The 20,430-nt window shown below is 45.7% G+C and overlaps 1 protein-coding gene across 1 annotated transcript in view; it reads left to right on the top strand.

Annotated features, from left to right (window-relative positions):
* Positions 1–20,430, top strand: part of parp4 (poly (ADP-ribose) polymerase family, member 4) — a 106,416-nt gene that overhangs the window by 17,639 nt on the left and 68,347 nt on the right. Inside the window, 8 exon segments of the mRNA XM_052081954.1 lie at positions 8,365–8,532; positions 12,062–12,213; positions 14,362–14,493; positions 15,360–15,458; positions 15,584–15,767; positions 17,859–18,000; positions 18,686–18,831; positions 18,942–19,073. Of these exon segments, the coding sequence (XP_051937914.1) occupies positions 8,365–8,532; positions 12,062–12,213; positions 14,362–14,493; positions 15,360–15,458; positions 15,584–15,767; positions 17,859–18,000; positions 18,686–18,831; positions 18,942–19,073 (1,155 nt within the window).

The following is a 20,430-nucleotide window of genomic DNA, read 5'->3' as shown; positions in this document are numbered from 1 at the left end:
GCCGAGCGGAAAGAAGGAGTAGCAACAGCAAAGTCAACATTTCTCTCGTGTGAAGCTTTCCCACATTTGAAAGTAAAGAACAGAGCGAAACATGGTGGCAGCGCGTGTGTGTGTAGAAAGAATTGAACAATTGTGCAAGTACCGTAATCCATCAAAAACGCCGCGTTCCCTCTCGTTGTTGCGTATTGTGGCGTAACTCGCCCAGCGCTGCCTCTCACTCTTTGTAAAGTGGTGTTTGCCATCGATCATTGTTCCCATGCTGTTCGCAACTTTACTTTGAACGCCCGGTTGATGCCAATGTCCAGCGGTTGGAGTTCTTTAGTCAAGCCTCCGGGAATAACGGCAAGCTCAGAGTTCATTTGCTTGACTTGATTTTTCACCGCTGCTGTGAGATGGTCACGCATGCCAAAAGCATAACCGGTGGCTTTAAGTTTTAACTGAGCTTCGTAGGCATGTCTCTTTGTCGAATTTATTTTCAGGGGTTCTTAGAAACCAAAACCGGAGTTGTTTTGCAACAATGCACATTGCCACACGCTATACAAGTGTTGGTACTGGCTTGAGGCGTCCACTTACACGCCCACCCTTCACCATTGGCGGACTAGCTTGTCTGTCCTATCTCTCCCTCTCTCTCTCTCTCTCTCCCTCTCCATATATGTATATATACACGCCCACCCTTCCCTGATTGGCCGACTTCTTTCACAGTCACTTCCGCCTTTTCTCTGTATAAACAGCGTGTCGGCTGTCAGTCAGATTTTGGAACTCAGCGCATATAAAGGACGCTCCGCACCATAAGGCGTCCTGTCCATTTTGGAGAAAATTTAAGACTTTTAATGGCGCCTTATAGTCGTGAAAATACGGTACATTTTTTTTATCATTCCCCCCAAATTTGCTGCTGCAGACTGTAAATTTCCCCAGTGTGGGACAATTAAAGGATATATTATATTCAGGAATTCAATCTGCTGACATTCACCATACACAAATTTGTGTATGCCATTTGCCATTTGTCGCAAAGCGGCAAATGGCAGACGCCCACTGAGTCGTCGCGCGTGTACCAAATTCACAAACATGTTGTACTAGTCCATTACCCCGGCACGAAAATGACGATGCTGACTTTTTTATGACGAACGCAGACTACTTTCTGTGACCAAATTTTCAGATGAGTCTGGGGCAAGGCAACTCTGTACCCTGGAACATCTCGAGAGGTGCAACACGACTCCAATTATGGTAGACTGCAGTGGTTCCAACCTGTTTTAAATGATGTACCCCCTCTGAAATATGTTTTTCAGCCAAGCTCACCCAAACCAGTGCAAAGCATTGTTGGATGAACCTAAAATTTTTGAACCACTGGACTAGACTTGCACTGGCAAAAAAATGAAGTTATGCCCGATTTTACGGCAAACGCATAGGTGCCAGTCTGCCAAAACAGTGCTCAATATATTTGCCCCTGAACCTGACGTAGATGTTTACTAAAACATCTGATGTTCTTTCGTCTTCAATGAACTGAGTGTGCAAGGTTTCATTTTGCTTACCGTATTTTCACGACTATAAGGCGCCATTAAAAGTCTTAAATTTTCTCCAAAATGGACAGGACGCTTTATGGTGCGGAGCGTCCTTTATATGCGCTGAGTTCCAAAATCTGACTGACAGCCGACACGCTGTTTATGGAGAGAAAAGGCGGAAGTGACTGTGGCCAGGCATGCGGGAAAGAAGTCGGCCAATCAGGGAAGGGTGGGCGTGTATATATACATATATGGAGAGGGAGAGAGAGAGAGAGAGAGAGAGAGAGAGAGAGAGAGAGAGAGAGAGAGAGAGAGAGAGAGAGAGAGAGAGAGAGAGAGAGAGGACAGGCAAGCTAGTCTGCCAATGGTGAAGGATGGGCGTGTAAGTGGACGCTAAAGGGACGCCGCAAGCCAGTACCAACACTTGTATAGAGTGTGGCAACAATGTGCATTGTTGCAAGACAACTCCGGTTTTGGTTTCTAAGAACCCCTGAAAATAAATTCGACAAAGAGACACGCCTACGAAGCTCAGTTCAAACTTGAAGCCACCGGTTATGCTTTTGGCATGCGTGCCCATCTCACAGCAGCGGTGAAAAACCAAGTCAAGCAAATGAACTCTGAGCTAGCCGTTATTCCCGGAGGCTTGACTAAAGAACTCCAACCGCTGGACATTGGCATCAACCGGGCGTTCAAAGTAAAGTTGCGAACGGCATGGAAACAATGGATGATTGGTGGCAAGCACAACTTTACAAAGAGTGAGAGGCAGCGCTTGGCGAATTATGCCACAATACGCAACAACGAGAAGGAACGCAGCGTTTTTGATGGATTAGGGTACTTGCACAATTGTTCAATTCTTTCTACACACACACGTGCTGCCACCATGTTTCGCTCTGTTCTTTACTTTCAAATGTGGGAAAGCTTCACACGAGAGAAATGTTGACTTTGCTGTTGCTGCTCCTTCTTTCCGCTCGGCAATGCGTAGCAACTCACACTAGCATGTGATGCGTTCAATGACAACTGGGATGTGCAGTCCTCTGCTTCTGATACAGAGGATGAGGACTTTGATGGATTTCTGGGTGATGATTGATCGAAAAACGTGAGAATATTGTACGATGGCTAAATAAAATACTCCCGAACTCAGTTCTGCTTTCGTTGCCTTTTTAAAAACGTGTTTTTAGCTTGTATCTGTATGTCTTGGCATGCTACCGTATGCTTCAAGCTAACGTGTTCGCGTGCGCACATGCATGCCGTATGTTTAAGCTGGCGTATGTTTTACCACTGTAAAACTGCGCCCATTGGTACAGTGCGGTCTGTATATGTGTACAGAATACAGAAATGTCACCCATTAAAGAGACTGCGCCTGTCACGTTCTGCCCGAAGCGATAACAGATCTCTCCGTGCAGAACAAGGAAGTAAAGGGTTGGATCCCCGGAAAGCAGACAACGAAAAAATCTTGTCAAAGAAAAGGGTGTCTTTAATGACAAAAAACAGAAAGAGCCAGACAGGGAAAAAACGGTAACACAAAACGCTGGTCAAATAAGGACCAGGAATAACAAAGAAGGAAACAACAACTGAAAACGCTCGCGGAAAACAAAAAAACGCGAGGAGGGCCTGAATTGGCGGAAATACGAATAATACAAAATCTTAGAGGCAAAACGCGAATAACAAGAGTATCGGCCGTAAGGCAAAAAGGCAACGAGTCGAATAACAAATAGCGAAATAGAGCGCGAGAGCAATATGGCACGGCGTGGAATTCTCCGGCAGTGAGTAAACTGCCGGAGTCTCCTAATAAAGGAAGCATAATCATCCCGAAATGAACAACAGGTGTGCAGTCGGCGGGGAGAAAGCCCGCCCCCTGCAGGCAGGCACGGAACGTGACAGTACCCCCCCCTCAACGGGCGCCTCCCGGCGGACCCCCCGGTTTGGAAGGATGAGAGGTGTGGAAGTCGCGCAGAAGGGACGGATCAAGGATCCAGGAGCGAGGCACCCATTGCCGCTCCTCCGGCCCATAGCCCTCCCAATCGACCAGGTACTGGAAGCCCCTGCCCCTGCGCCGAGAGTCCAGGATGGCACGCACCGTGTACACCGGACCACCCTCGACCACCCGCGGGGGTGGCGGCGGCGTGGGAGGAGGAGCCAAGTCACTGGAAGACACGGGTTTGAGTAGGGAGACGTGGAAGACGGGGTGGACCTTCATGGTGGGTGGCAGCCGGAGCCTGACTGCAGCTGGACTGATGACGGCCTCGACCTCGAACGGTCCAGTGAATCGGGGACCCAGCTTCGCCGACGAGCCGGCCAGGCGAAGATCCCTCGTAGCCAGCCACACCCTTTGTCCCACCACGTATGAGGGGGCCGGACGCCGACGACGATCCGCGATCTGCCGGTTCCGGGTAGCAGTGCGGGACAACGCCGCCCGGGCCTCTCTCCACATGTGATGGGCCCGCTTAAGATGGTGCTGAACGGAAGGGACCTCCACCTGCCCCTCCTGTGATGGGAACAGCCGTAAGCAGTCATGAACGGTGACCGGCCGGTTGCGGAGGAGACGAGGGTGTTGTGTGCATACTCCACCCATGGTAAGTGGTCGACCCATGATGCGGGACGGTGGAGGCACACACAGCGGAGGGCCGCCCCCAGATCCTGGTTGGCGCGCTCCGCCTGTCCGTTGGACTGGGGGTGGTAGCCGGAGGTCAGGCTGGCAGTAGCTCCGAGGGACCGGCAGAACCGCTTCCAGACGCGAGACACAAACTGGGGCCCCCGTTCAGACACAATGTCAGTTGGAATGCCGTGGAGACGGAAAACGTGCTTGACCAGGAGGTCGGCGGTCTCCAGCGCCGACGGTAACCTGGACAAGGGCACAAAATGAGCCGCCTTGGAGAAGCGGTCCACGATCGTGAGCACGACCGTACGACCCCGGGAGGAGGGAAGGCCCGTAACGAAGTCCAGAGCGATGTGGGACCAGGGGCGTGGCGGAATGGGCAACGGCTGGAGCAATCCCGCCGGAGGTTGACGGGAAGACTTGCCGCATGCGCAGGAGGTGCAGGCCCTGACGAACTCCGTCACGTCGCTCCGGAGCTCCGGCCACCAGAACCGCTGGGCGACGAGTTGCACCGTCCGGTTCACCCCCGGATGGCATGCCACCTTGGACCCATGTCCCCACTGCAGAACTTCCGACCGCAGGGACGGAGGCACGAACAGTCTCCCCGCCGGACACCCCGCCGGTACCTGAACCCCCTCCAGGGCAGTCTGGATCCGCTGCTCAACCTCCCACTGGACGACCCCCACGATGCACTGAGCCGGGAGGATGGTTTCCGGGGGCCGATCCCCTCCCGTGGGGTCGTGGAGACGGGAAAGGGCGTCGGGCTTGGTATTCTTCGACCCGGGGGAGTAGGTGAGAATAAAGTTGAATCTGGTGAGGAACAAGGCCCGGGAGTTTAGTCTCTTGGCGGTACGGAGGTAAGCAAGGTTTTTATGGTCCGTGTAGACCGTGAACTGTTCCCTTGCCCCCTCGAGCCAGTGTCTCCATTCTTGCAAGGCGGAGACAACAGCCAACAGTTCGCGGTTGCCCACGTCGTAGTTGGATTCGGCCGCTGTGAGTCGACGGGAGAAGAAGGCGCAGGGGTGCAGCTTCTGGTCGATCGGAGAGCGTTGAGACAGCACCGCCCCCACCCCTGAATCCGAGGCGTCCACCTCTACAATAAAGGGAAGATCAGGGTCAGGATGTTGAAGTACGGGGGGACTGGTAAACGCCGCCTTTAAGTCTGCGAACGCTGCGTCCGCGGTGGAGTCCCACTTAAATGGGGTCTTAACAGACGTCAGGCGGGTCAAGGGGAGCGCCTTTTGACTATAGCCTCGGATAAACCGTCTATAGAAATTTGCAAACCCCAGGAAACGCTGCAGTTCCTTGCGATTAGTAGGAACCAGCCAATTCGTGACTGCCTGTGTCTTAACGGGGTCTGCTCGCAACCTACCCTGCTCAATGATAAACCCCACGAAGGAGATGACGGGAACATGGAATTCACACTTCTCTGCCTTGACGAAGAGCCGGTTCTCTAATAGGCGCTGTAGCACCAGCCTAACATGTTGCTGGTGCTCATGTAACGACCGGGAGAAAATCAATATATCGTCCAGATAGACAAAACAGAAGATGTTAATCATGTCCCTTAAAACATCGTTAATGAGATATTGGAAAATGGCAGGAGCGTTAGTAAGCCCGAAAGGCATCACTAAATACTCGAAATGGCCCAGAGGGGTCTTAAAAGCGGTTTTCCATTCATCTCCCTCTCTGATACGGACCAAGTGGTAAGCGCTGCGTAAATCTAATTTGGAGAAAACGGTGGCGGATTGCAATGGGGCGAAGGCGGAATCTAACAAGGGTAGTGGGTATCTATTCTTTATTGTAATTTCGTTTAACCCACGATAGTCGACGCAGGGTCGCAGGGTCTTATCCTTCTTCCCCACGAAGAAAAAACCCGCCCCTAACGGTGAACGCGAAGGTCTAATGAGGCCTGCGGCGAGCGAGCTGTTAATGTACTCCGTCAACGCCTCGCGTTCAGGCCGAGACACCTGATACAGCCTCGAGGTCGGCAACGGGGCGCCCGCCTGCAGGTCTATTGCGCAATCGTAGGGGCGGTGTGGAGGTAAAGAGCGCGCGCGGTCCTCGCTGAAAACCTCCTTGAGGTCCCGATAGCAATCCGGCACTCCGTCAAGGCAGATATCCTCGGGGGGTGTGACACGTTTGTACCCCCCGACGGCTGACTGTAAACTGTGCTGATAACAGTACGGGCTCCAACTATCAATTGCTGGGCGCGCCCAGGAAATTACGGGGTTGTGTACCCTGAGCCAGGGTAACCCGAGAATAATAGTAGCGTTGCGGGACCGCATTACGAGAAAACGCCGATGCTCGACATGGTTACCCGAAGGTTGGAGCTTCAATGGCTCCGTTCTATGTGTTACGACCGCCAGGAGACGCCCATCGAGATCACGAACCCGCTTTTTATCGATAAGTTCCTCCAAAAAACAACCCAGCTCGGATGCGAGCTCGGTGTCCATCAGGCAGTCGTCTGGTCCTGAGTCTACCAGGGCCCGAACCCGCCTCGACCGGGAATCACCCAATATCTCCCCCTCAAGCTCCAGTCTGTTGGGGTGTCCCGGTCGCGCGTCGACTCGTCTAGACTCGGGAGTTAACGCGCGGGATCGTGACTCACAGTACTCGGGATGGACGCGAAAAGACGATCCTGGATGACTGGTTGTGGCGTGAGGGGAGGTTTGGGTGTTGTCACTAGTCGCTCGACGGCTGACACGGAGACTTCCTTCCTCTCCACCAACGTCTTTGCCTCCCAGCTGCATAGGTTCCTCCGCGGGTGCTGTCTCCCGGAATACTCCACGATGTTCCTCACGATATGGAGTGCGTCGGTACGGGAAACGATCTCCCCCACGCTCCCGGCCCCGCTCCCTCAAGCGATTGTCCATGAGGAGAGCGAGGTCGATCAGCTCCTCCGGGTCGGTGCTGTGGTCGCGGGTCGCCAGCTCGTCCTTGAGCTGAGAGTTCAGGCCGCGACGAAACAGTCCACACAATGCTCGATCGTCGTATCCGCTCTGTGCTGCCAGAATCCGGAACTCGATAGAGTAGTCTGCGACCGATCGCCTTCCCTGGTGGAGGGCAAGGAGCCGACCCTCTGCCTCTCGGCCCCGCATGGGATGGTGGAACACCCGGCGAAATGCCGTCACGAACTCAGGGAACGATGATCGGAGAATCGGCTTGGATTCGCTGGTCGCAATCGCCCATGACGCCGCCGGACCTGTCAACAAACTCATCACATAGGCCACTTTGGCGGCATCATTAGCGTAGGCAGACGGCTGTTGGTCGAATATAAGTGAGCACTGGTGAAGGAAGTGGCCACACTGCCCATGCTCACCCCCATAACGAGGGGGGTGTGGAAGCGATGGTTCCCTCGACATAATGGTATGAGAGGGGGGCGCTTCCGGGGTGGCTGGATGGCCCCCGGAGGGATGGGGTCTCCGTTCCTCCACCCGTACTAAACGAGGTTCGAAATCGTCGAACCGATGAGCCAGCATGGAGACCGCGCCTCGGAGTTCCGAAATGGCTTGGCCCTGCTGACTCATCTGTTGCTCTTGTCGGGTAAGAGCGGACAATATTTTCTCGATATCTGCGGGATCCATGGTGGCCGGAGAATTCTGTCACGTTCTGCCCGAAGCGATAACAGATCGCTCCGTGCAGAACAAGGAAGTAAAGGGTTGGATCCCCGGAAAGCAGACAACGAAAAAATCTTGTCAAAGAAAAGGGTGTCTTTAATGACAAAAAACAGAAAGAGCCCGACAGGGAAAAAACGGTAACACAAAACGCTGGTCAAATAAGGACCAGGAATAACAAAGAAGGAAACAACAACTGAAAACACTCGCGGAAAACAAAAAAACGCGAGGAGGGCCTGAATTGGCGGAAATACGAATAATACAAAATCTTAGAGGCAAAACGCGAATAACAAGAGTATCGGCCGTAAGGCAAAAAGGCAACGAGTCGAATAACAAATAGCGAAATAGAGCGCGAGAGCAATATGGCACGGCGTGGAATTCTCCGGCAGTGAGTAAACTGCCGGAGTCTCCTAATAAAGGAAGCATAATCATCCCGAAATGAACAACAGGTGTGCAGTCGGCGGGGAGAAAGCCCGCCCCCTGCAGGCAGGCACGGAACGTGACAGCGCCCAACCGTACGGTGCGTCGAATAGTCGTGAAAATACGGTAATTTTGTTTTCAAAAATCAAACGCTACACAGAAAGGCCAAGTCCACATTAAGTCAAACAGATTCTACATTCACTGTCCTTGTGTTCCATCCTGTCTGTGTTATTAGGTGAGCAGAGCTGAGGGATTGTTGATTCAAGCGCAAAGGAAACTGAAGGAAGTCAACAGTGCCGCAGCATTCTCTCTTCTGTTTGAAGTCTACGCCCTGCTGCCACACAAATATATCAGTCGAGGTTGCAGTCCCAAGGTTATCTCTGAAAAACTGGACCTCTGTCAGGTATTACAAAATGCACATGATCACCTTGTGTCATACAAACAAATAAGTACACAACAATTATAAGACTAAGAAGTGGAGTTTTGCTCAGTGTATTCCAGGCCACAATTCACACTGCTGCAACAGATAACCACCCATTGTAATTAATATTGCCGGCTTGTAACAAACCACAGCCCAAAAGGGTTTTATTTTGCCTCCTCAATTTGATTGTGCTTTCTTCTGCTACTGAAGCCTGTCGAAACTACTTTGATGAACTCACAAAAATACCCTCAAGCATGTTCTTTTTCTGCTTTTGAACATTTGAAACACTGACAGCCTTCAACAACAAAGAATATACCCATTTATATGTTTTTATTTAGCTGCCTTCATCTCAATTCACGTATAATGGGTTCACTTTTTCTAATTGTCACATGTTAGATCCTTACAGGTCAAATTTATAGACTGTGCAAGAAAAAAAAAGACTACGCTCACCAATAGCATTAAATAAGATAAGATATCATTTGTTTGTCCCACACTGGGGAAATTTACAGTGCATTACAAAATGCCCTTTAATATTGTTTCACTTCCATTCCTACAACTCTGAAGTGAAATGTATTTTAAACACAAAGGAGCAATGATAGAAGTGATAAAGCCATCCATCCATTATCTGATCCATTGATCATAATTTGGATACTTGGCTAAGAATAACAGTCTGTGTCTTTTCATTTTCAGTCATATAATCGGCATTTGTTTGTCTGACATGAGGTTGAGATCCAGTGCTTTGAAAAAGCGTTCACACGCCTTGAACTTTTTCACATTTTGCCATGTTTCTTACCTGATGTGGTGTACATTTATATTCAGTCCCCCTGCCTCAATACTTTGTACAGCGACGTTATGCTGCCGTGACTGCTGCACATCTTTCGGAGCAGGTCACTATCAACTTTGCCCATCTAAACATTGACATTTTTGCCCATTCTTCTTGACAAAAAAAATGATGAAGCTCAGCCAGATCGGATGGAGAACATCTGTGAAAAGCAGTTTTCAAGTCTTGCCACAGACTTTAGATGTGGACTTTGACTGGGTCATTCGATGTATGTTCAGGGTCACTAACACTACATGTACTTAAATCTGTGATTCATCAATATCTTTGCACGTGTACACTATATGTTAGTATTCTTAAATATGAAACCTTTTCAGATGAATCAACTTTTGAATAAGCATCAAACACACATCTTTTACCCAAGATGCACAAACGTATTGAAACTAAGAGTCATTAATAAAACCAATCATAATTATTTTAACAATAATAACAGTAACTTAAATCATGAATTTTGGAATGAGTTGACCAATGTATTTAATAACAGCAAAGTGCACTTCTCATCACGTCATGCCTTTTAAGTGTGTAAATGTGCATATGTACTATACGTGTGTGTTTTCAAGAGAAGAATGCATGGGAATCCTTTGGTTCCATCGCCGGAAAACCCATCGAAGCGCTGACATTTCCTGACTAATTCAAGACTTCCAAGTGTTCAGATCCATCAAGTACATATGCACGCTACAAATTCTGTATCTTACAACTTTTCGAGTAATTTACAGTCCACCGTGAAGAAGATTAAAGACACATACAGTACATTGTCACTGAGGTCACCAGCGCTAATGTCAATTGAGTTTTATCAACTTAGAAAAACCTTTTTGCTCCGCTATATTTATGATCTATTTTAACAAATTGTGTGTTTATTCTTGGGCACTTTATTTATTTGTCTATCCATGTTTGGTGTGCAGCATTCTCTAATATAACATTGAGATTGGTTAACAGTTATTGATGATGTTATTATTTGTCATCAGTTTCTACGTTGAGCAAGCTTTTCGATAATGCTGATCTTTTCGGATCAAGAGGAAGAAACTTATAAAAATGTTAGGGCCGACTCTCGTGCATTGGCTAAGATCTGTCCAGCTGGGGCCCTTTTTTAGGGAAAAAGCTGTGGGGTTTATGCAAATTAGAGCTATGTGAGCAAGAGCTGTCATTTAACACGAATTCTGATTAATTTAGATGCACATGGTGGTGCAAAGAAAATGGGCCGGTCATGAATTCAATGATGATTTTGCATGTGTTCCACTTGTGCACAAAGTAAGACTACTTCCACACATTTCATTGGGAGACATTGGTTTGCTGGAAGATTAATCTCCTTCCCATTCTGAAATGTTTTGTAGCCTCGATCAGGTCTTCTTGCAGGATTGCCGTGTATATCTCCATCCATCTTCCCATCAACTCTGACAAGTTTCCTTTCCTGTGCCTGCTGAAGTAAATCATCCCCACAGCATGATTTTTACCACCACCTTGTTTCAGAGTGTGGATGAGGTGCTCAGGGTGATGAGCAGTGTTAATTTTCCACCACACGTACCTCTGAAAAATTGACCACAATTAGTCTCATGTGACCAAAGCACCTTCTGCCACATTTCTGCGGTGTCCCCTACATATTTTTTTTGTGCCTATCGTTCATCAGAGTCTTTCCTCAAGCCACTCTTCCTTCCATAAACGTCATATTTGTGGAGCGCACAACTTATCGTTGTCCCATAGACACATTCTCCATACTGGACTGTGGATTTCAAGTGACCATAGGCCTCTTGGCTGCTTCTCTCAAGAGTGTTCCCCTGGGTCGCTCCCTCAGTTTCGGTGCACGTACGGTCTGTGTCTTGGTAGTTTTGCAGTTGTTCCATACTTTTACCATTTTTGGATGATGTTCAGAGCAGGGAATATTTATGATACGTACCACTGATACCTTCACAGAACAGGTGTATTTATCTTGAGGTTAAATTACACATAGGTGGACTTTTATTTCTTTATTTTGGTGTTAACGTGTTTCAGAAAACACATGGCTGTGTAAAAATGCAAACCATTTTGGGGGTTTTTCATTCCATTTCACAATTGCTCAACTTTGTGTTAACATATAATCTCTATAAAACACCTTCAAGGTTGTGATTGTATGCTCGCAGAATGTGAATAAGACCAGGGAGTATGAATACTTTTTCACGGCACTGTACGCCTCTTATACCTAGCTTGAAACTGAAAACTGGGAACGAGTCATGTTTGTTTGCACTGTGTAATCGATAAATATCAACGAGGGTAAATATTTTGCAGTCTTGTTAGATGTGAAAAAGTGAGGAGGGAGAAATGTGGGGTCCAAGTAGCCAAGTTCAAAGGAGGCTGAGCGTCCCCAAACGTGACATGTGGACCCAACTCTCCTCCTGCAGGGGTGAGTCCCGTAAATGAATGAGAGCGAGGCAGCACTCCTCATTGTATGCCAGCATAGCATTAATAAGATTTATGGAGGTCCAGTCACTACACACTGTTGTTCTAATTGAAACAAGAATGACTGAGATTCACCAAAAACATTTGTTGAAGGACTGAGGATCTTCCTTTGTTTCATTTTTTCATGTCAAATGACTCAGAAAATCATCTACCGCATATGCACCAAAAAATGCACTTTTTCCTCCGCCACACACACGGCTCTCATCAAGACTGTTAAGAGATTCACTGCTCCTCCTTGTCTAGCTTATTCGAGACATCCTGAACGTGAGTGAGCTGACTCTGAGAAGCCCCGCCACTTCCTGCGTTGGCAAGTTTCGCGCCCTGAGGTGCAACATTGAAACAGTCAAGCCTGGCTCCTGCGAATATCGCACTGTGTCATCTCTGGTCAAAGACAGGTGAGAAAGTTTTATGTATTCCATTCTACAAAGCACCACAAGAAAATCATGCAAAACAACTCAAGATAAAAGCAAAAGTAACATCCAAATCGCACAGCAAATGTCAACCACCGCATAATCTGATGATGAAGGAAGGAGAATAAGATAAGATAAGATATACTTTATTTGTCCCACACTGGGCAAATTTACAGCCTCCAACAGCAAGAATGTAGGTAGAAAGAAGAAAGAAGAAAAAAAACAACAAACACCGTTCAATTAAGTGCAATATAAACACAAAATGGATAAATCGCAGTGCTATTTACAATTGTCTTTCACATCATTTAATTATTATTATTATTATTATTATTATTATTATTGTTGTTATTTTTATTCAGCAGCCTGACAGCAGTCGGTAGGAATGAGCGTCGGTATCTCTCCTTCTTGCAGCGCGGGTGTAACAGTCTCTGGCTGAAGGAGCTACCAAGTGCTGTCAGGGCGGGCTGGAGGGGGTGGGAGGGACTGGCCATCATAGCTTTTAGCTTAGTTAGCAATATCAGCGAACACCATTGTAATTGTGTGCTTAATTATTGCTACCAACAGTAACAGTACAGTGAGTTTCTCTTAATGAGGGTAACAATATATGATGTTCAGAAGTTGCAAATGGCCAAAGGTGGGCGATTTACAAAATTTTGCCAGTCCTTCATTCGTCATTCGTCAGCAGGATGGGCACCCATCATCGTCAGTACGTCATTTTTTTCAAGCTGAAGCAAACTCTCATCTTCAGTCGATCCGCCCTTCATGCTATTTTAACCTCGGTTCCATCATCGCTTGTGTCACTATTATGATGTACCGGTAGTTCTTTTTTTTTTTATAGCATACGGTGTACAAACGGTCATTGAGTTTTCTGTTCTGATTCGCTAATGGTGAACCTCTTCTCAAATCAAATGAAAGACGGCATGTTTTTACAATAATCTTCTCGCCCATAAGAAAAAAACCCGCCCCAACATAAAAACTTAAAAAGACGCACCAGCAGAGCACCGCAGGGATCGTGAACCACGTTTAGAGGACTTTGAAATACACGTGAGTTATTGTTCATATTTATTTTATGTGTAGAACCGCATACATTGATCATCTATTCATCCATCCATTTTCTGATCCGCTTACACCCACAAAAGTCATGGGGCATGCTGGAGCCTATCTCAGCCTTCTTCGTGCAGGAGGCAGGGGACACCTTGACGTGGTTGCCAGCCAACCGCAGGTCACACATAGACATACAACCATGCGTGGTCATACTTACACCAAGGGAAAATTTAGAATGTTCCATTAACCTGGCATGATTTTTTGGAATATGGGAGAAAACCTGGAGAAATGCCATGCAGGCACGCTTAGAACATGCAAACTCCACACAGGAAGCCCGGAGCCGGAATCAAACCCTGCACCTCTGCACTGTGAGGCCGACACACTAACCAGTCGACCGGGCCGCCCTAGATTGATCATTAAAAATAGATTTGTTCCATGTAAAATTCAGCCATTTTCAACACTGCTTATCCTGAACATGATTGCCGGTGATGCAGGAGCCATCCCAGCTGATTTCGGGCGAAAGACAGAATACACCCTGAACTGGTTGTCAGTCAGTCGCAGGGCACGTTATTTGTAAAAGCTACTCTCTCTCTCTCTCTCTCTCTCTCTCTCTCTCTCTCTCTCTCTCTCTCCCTCTCTCTCTCTCCCTCATATCTGAACAGTTAGACATATCTCACATTTTGAAATTAGAAAGTGTATCGTTGAATAAATCGGAGCACCACCAAGAAACTGCTGAATCTCTGTCCAGTGCTGTGCCGTGATTGGCCAGTCTGTTAGTTGGTGTTGCTCAGCAAAAGATCTGTGTGCAAAGCGTGCAGTCGTCCATCCCATCTTATTGTGGATAGCCATTCATGGTAGTAAGTTTCTTTAACACACAGCATTTTAAGCTTTTCTGAGAAACACAATCGATGACTAGCGCAAGGATTTGGAGCCACGCTCTGCAGTTTCATCTCCACAGGGGCCTTTTCAGCCACAGCTCCTGTGGGTCTGCTTCAGGCTTGATTGATCCCAGCAGGCTGATAAAAGCTTACTTTTGATTCACAAGAGCTACCTGTAAAGTAAATGCCTACCTTATTTGCCTTTTTTCAGATCTGTGCAGATCAATCAGGTGTTACGTGTCAGCAGAGCGGTGGAGCTGCAGACCTTTAAAGGCAAACTCGGCAACATCAAGTCCCTCCTCCACTCCTCCAGCGCCCGCAATTTTGTTGGAATTCTGTCCCGGTGAGTTTAAGCATGACTAACACATACATGCACATATAGGCAGTACACACACAACACACATATGCCAAATTGTGCATCTTAGATGATTCACTGCATAGTAAGCTCCTTACTCTTACCGGCACTTTAATACAATCCATTCTATGGACCTTTAAAAGCCACAACCTGGGAGCAGTGAAGAAAGGTAATGATACTGTTTACCCTTTCACGTGCCCTGTAACCTTGTATCATGATAAGCTGTCGTAACCATTGTCCCTGAAAGGGTTAAAAAGAGACAATGTTTCGGGCTGTCTCTCTAAAGATCTGCTGTTTGACTGTGTAATATACTGTAATTACGTGCTTAAAAAATACATTTGGGGGGGGGGGGATCCATTATTTGCTCATTTTCACCGATGGCATTTTCTACAAACCAACAATCGATATGTTTGTTTTGTTTTGTTTATTTGTTTATTGAGCATATATAGTACACATAATAATAGATTGACAAAAGTCAAACAAAAACTATGAAAGGAAAATTAGAAAGTAGGTAAAAGAAAAAACACATCACAGTTATATGCTCAAAGGAGTAGGAAGAAGTAAATAACTTATCTAGTCCTACCCCTTATTATGTAGCAATTTGAATTGATCATTTTTCAAAACAAAGAAGAAAAGAAAAATCTACATGTCATCAAATACTTTTACCCTTATGTATAATATACTTTTCTATTTATACACCTTTTGGTTTGTATATATATATAGTTATTCTTTCTCCTTTTTTATTTCAGTTTTCTCATATTCATTGTAATTAGCATTTCTTGAATACAGTTTATAAGTTGATCAAAATCCAAAACAAGAACAAACAGTTTGTTTGCCCTTCACTCTCCTATTAGTGGTTTGCTGCTACCTTGTATTGGAGTAGAACGTCATGGGATTGAACGAACAGATGCTGGCAGTCTTGGAAATGGCATATACTTCAGCGATCACATGCGGTCAGTAAGCATTAAGAAAATTCCTTTAAATGTTGTTCTTCAGCCCTGGACTGCTGTGCATTGTTTCATCATTTCACCTTCACAAACCATCGTCATACGCATGTCCTCCTCCACCCTTCATATAGCACCTGCATAAAGTACACTAAGCCCAGCGTCTCGGACGGCTCTCGGCTGCTGCTGGTGTGTGACGTGGCCCTGGGGCGCTGCCTGGAGCTTCACCAGAGAGATCCCACTCTGGCTCAGGCCCCGGAGGGACACAACAGTGTACACGGCATCCGCCGCACAGCGATGGTTAACTCAGAGTTTGAGGTAGGGCTGCAATTTTGTCTGTGTGATTAAATAGTTTAGTTTGTCTGAAGGTGTTAATCATTAATGCTGTTCCAGTATTTTTATTGTACACGCAGATTTGTGTGTTAACAGCTCGTTGCAATGCATCTCATTAGATTTACAGTCATATGATGAGCGAATTATCGATTTGGCTGCACAGTGGAATGTCCAAAACAGAACACAATTAGCCCTGTGAGGCTTGTTTGTCTCGAAGTTGTTCAAATTTCAACACATCATTTGAATAACAATAGGTAAACATTGTTAAGCAAATTTATTTGTTCCTGGCATTGTCATTAAAACGTTATTAAATTAAACAAGCTATGTTTTGAGTAGTAGACCTACTGGTGATAAAAGCATAACAGTAACCACTGTCTTGTGTATCTAAAATAAAGAATGGAGGGTGAACGAAATGGCGGTATTCTATAGATTTTAATGAGCTACAGTGGTGTGGGTGTAGCTAAAATAATAAGTGAATTTCCATTAGCATCTGCTTGGTAAATTTTATTTTTTTCCTTCAAATATTGCTTACGGTATATTGTTCTGTGCAACCATATTTTACTGAGCAGCGAGACAGCATTTTCCTCTGTTCCTTTTCCACTCTGCCGAGCATCACATTTTTCCTTTTTGGGCTTTGTGGGCTCTGTTTTCGTAGACGGTGCGCATGTACTCGACGTAAAAACTGGTGCATCTTGATTTTCGTGCAGGTGCAAACCTTTAGTGTGTTTGGGAATTTAGCCATGCTGGACATTCCAGCTGACCGAGGGCCTGCTTTCAGCTGCTGTAATGTATTTTTGTTTTTGTTTTTTGTGGCGCAGAGGGCATAATGTGATTTTAGTGGGTTTGTTCGAAGTGCAGGGAGACAGATTCTGAGCTCAACGGATATAGATTTTTTTAACCCCCATATAGTATTCTTTAATGGCCAATATTGTTTAAATTATTGTTTAATGGCCAATCGAAGCAGCTTTTCTTATTGAGGACTTGAGGACTTGCATACTGCAAGAATCAAGACGAGCACGGAAAATCCTCCTGGATCCCCCGCACCCTGCCCACCACCTTTTCCAGCTACTCCCCTCAGGCAGGCGCTACAGATCCATGCGCACCAAAGCCAGCAGACACTTAAACAGCTTCTTCCCTCTAGCCATTAACTCCCTAAACAGTCACTGATGTAGTCACTCTTCTTGTACTACAAATACTGCTACTGGTCACTCTAAAATGGTTCAATGATTTTCTGCACCAACTGTACAAACTGTTATCGTATTGTATTCTACCACTGATCACTTTAGCTCTGCTTGATACTTTTGCACATTTTCTCACTTACATTACAAAATGTCCTTGCATACCTATTTGTCATGTCCTTGTTTACGATGATACTAATGCAGCGTGTTATAACGGAGACAAATTCCTTGTGTGTTCTACATACTTGGCCAATAAAGGTGATTATGATTCTGATTCTGAAATCCGGCATGCGAGAGGGTCACTGATATGATGGTAGAAGAAGAAACTGATTTGTTCATGTCTGACGGGAGGTCAAGGATGCAAAACACCAAACAGACCTCCACATGCAGATGATACATGATAGAGTTGGCTTGAGAGATCACAAATGTGCGTCAAATCCAGGCTCCAGGTTCTGGCCATCCTATGTGGAGGTTGCATGTTCTCCCCATTATTGCGTGACTTTTCTCCCCATTCTGTTTCCTCCCACATTCTAAAAACTAATTTCCTTCTCGGTTAAATGTAGACTCTAAATTGCCCTTAGGTGTGAATGTTGCTTTGTCTGTGTGCCCTTGATAGACTAGCGACTAAATCAGGGTGTATCCCGCCTCTCGCCCATAGTCAACTGGAATAGGCTCCAGCTCATCCACTGGCTTAGTAGGGATAAGCAACACAGGAAATGGATGGATAGATATTAATTTCCTCAATAATTAACGTAGCTGAACTGCTATGGTTGCGGTAAGGCAAGGGGAACTATGTCGTTCTGTGTTGTGACAATGACATCTCAATCTAATTCCATTTAGAGTGAAGGTTTATGGTTCAAATATGACTGAAGCCATTTTTTTCCATTCCATGCTCCAGGGTGATGAGTATGTGGTGTACAGTCCGGATCAGGTCAAGCTGAAATATGTTGTCCAGTTCAGCATTGATGGAGACCAACTGAAGCCTTTCAACCCAACGATAGACACGTCGGCTGAGTCTTGTCTGCCCCCTGCTGATCCAGGTGAGCACTGTGCAGCACTTGCTTAGTTTTGCGATGTAGTCACTAATATTTTATTTATTTTTTTCATTTGAAGGAGTCATTAGTAGGTCACCCTTAAGTGTCTTCTCTTTAAAAACATATATATATCATGAGCTCTCATTTCCATAAGATGATATTCGTTGCTGTTTCTATTCAAGGTGCTAACGCTGTAAAATAAATAAATAAAAATGCAAAAGTGGTTTCACGCTGCAGAACCTCAGGGGCGACGTTCACAAAGGTTGCTATTGTAGCATTGCTCCTAATTGGCAGTAAAAGTTCCTTCGCCAAGAGTTTTCTCTCAGGATCAGTTGGCAAAGAAGCTGAGCACAAGTTTTTACTACAGTAACAACTCCCAAACTGATAGAAGACTTAATGGACCATCCTACCATCCCCACGGCAAGCGTGCATGTCATCGAGCTGCATTGGAAAGTATTTATCTTAACAAAGGAGTGCAATGGATGAGAACAACTCCTTCTGTAGGCCAGTGTGATCTTTGCACAGTAAATAGAGGTCTTATTTAAATATGCTGGCATTGCCTGCAACGCTCAGGAGGGGTGATCATGACATTGTGTGTGTGTGTGTGTGTGTGTGTGTGTGTGTGTGTGTGTGTGTGTGTGTGTGTGTGTGTGTGTGTGTGTGTGTGTGCGCGCGCGCGTGATTTTCCAAGTGGTACTTCCTGATGATGATGCAGGTATTGGAAGCATAAACAACCCCTTGAACGACATGACTTCAGGACTGCTGGACAGCTCAGGGCAGCAGCTCCCCCTGCTGGGTGTACACGTGAAGTGCAAGTTGATGGATTTGCTCTCACATGTCAGAGCATTTTCACTTTCACTTTCACTCATACTCACTTTTTATTTATACAGTATGTCTTCAGGTTGCAGCATCCTGGAAGACAGACATTTATTTTATGCTTTTTGTAGGTCATCATCTTCCAAAGGTATACTAATCAGAGGAACGTGCCCATTGAAGCGAAGTATGTCTTCCCTTTGGACGAATATGCAGCAGTGTGTGGCTTTGAAGCCTTCATTAATGGGAAACATGTGGTGGGACAGGTAAATTATCTTAAGATGTACTTTTAGCTAAAGAAACCATAGCAAGCGAACGCTGGCTTTAAATGTTGTTTTCAAGTGTTCAAAATTCCATGTTGTTCCCTCAAGGAGCCCAGTTAAATTTACTTTGCAAATTTACTGGATTAAATTTCCATAAAAGGCTGCAGGGTGAAGTAGTGATTAACATTTCACACGGTCAGAAGATGTGCCATGTCTCGGTTTAGAGATTGCATATAGTGTTGGTTTTCTGCAGAAACCAATTTTTCTCCCACATTCCAAAAATGTACACATGACGTTAATTAAAGACTTGAAATTGTTCAGAGGTGTGAATGGTTGTGTGTCTAAATCAGTGGTTCTTAGCATTGTTCGAGGTACCGAACCCAACCAGTTCATATGCACGTTCACCGACCTCTAAGTGAAAAATAAAAATGTTTTTTTTACAAATTCCAGACATTAAAGAGCACATTTATTAAAAACAGAAAAAAAGTCAATAAAATTAGATGGTAAATGTGTAGTTTTTTAAAAATTGTATGACATTATATCATGACAGTCACACGGTGACTACTGAGCGAACTAAATTTCCCGCAGCACTGATTAGACAAACAATGTCATGTGATCATCTGCAGCCAGCGATGGTCAGGCGGCGTGTCATAACTAATTGACATCTTGGGTCGGTGTGTCTTAACCTGCATGGCAGAGGCTCCGTCGAAGCCCTGAGACCAATTCACCAAACCCCTAGTATTCGATCGAACCCAGGTTCAGAACCACTGGTCTGTATGTTGCATGTGATTGAATGTATCAGTGAAGTCAGCTGGGATTGACTGCAGTTCCCTACCACCAGAATGTAGATCAGTAGCATAGAAACTGGACTGATTGATGGGCCTGAAAAAAATTCATTTTTTGCTTTTTCTTAAGCCCACATGCTTAACTGTCATACATGTGCAAGAAAAGGTTCACCATTGACAAAACAACAAAACAGACGTACTGCTACTTTGATAACATCTAATGACACATACAGTTCCGTGAAAAAGTATTTGCCCCTTCCTGATTTTTATATTTATCCCACACTAACATTTCAGTTCATAAAAACAATGTTAATATCACACAGAGGCAACCCAACGAAATACAAAATGTAAATTCTGACTGCCAATTTAATTTATTAAGGCACCAAAAAAAAAAAATCCAAACCTCTCTGACCCTCTGTGAAAAAGTAATTGCCCACTGAACCTAATAATGGGTTGTGCCATGCTTGGCAGCAATAACTTAAATGAAGCGTTTGAAATAATTGGCGCCGAGTCATTCACGTCGCTCTGGAGGAATTGTGTCTCACTCTTCTTTGCAGAATTGTTTCAACTCTGCC

The sequence above is a fragment of the Hippocampus zosterae genome, chromosome 12 (genome assembly GCF_025434085.1).
Source record: "Hippocampus zosterae strain Florida chromosome 12, ASM2543408v3, whole genome shotgun sequence".
Lineage (NCBI taxonomy): Eukaryota > Metazoa > Chordata > Actinopteri > Syngnathiformes > Syngnathidae > Hippocampus > Hippocampus zosterae.
This window is presented reverse-complemented; position numbering and strand designations above follow the sequence as displayed.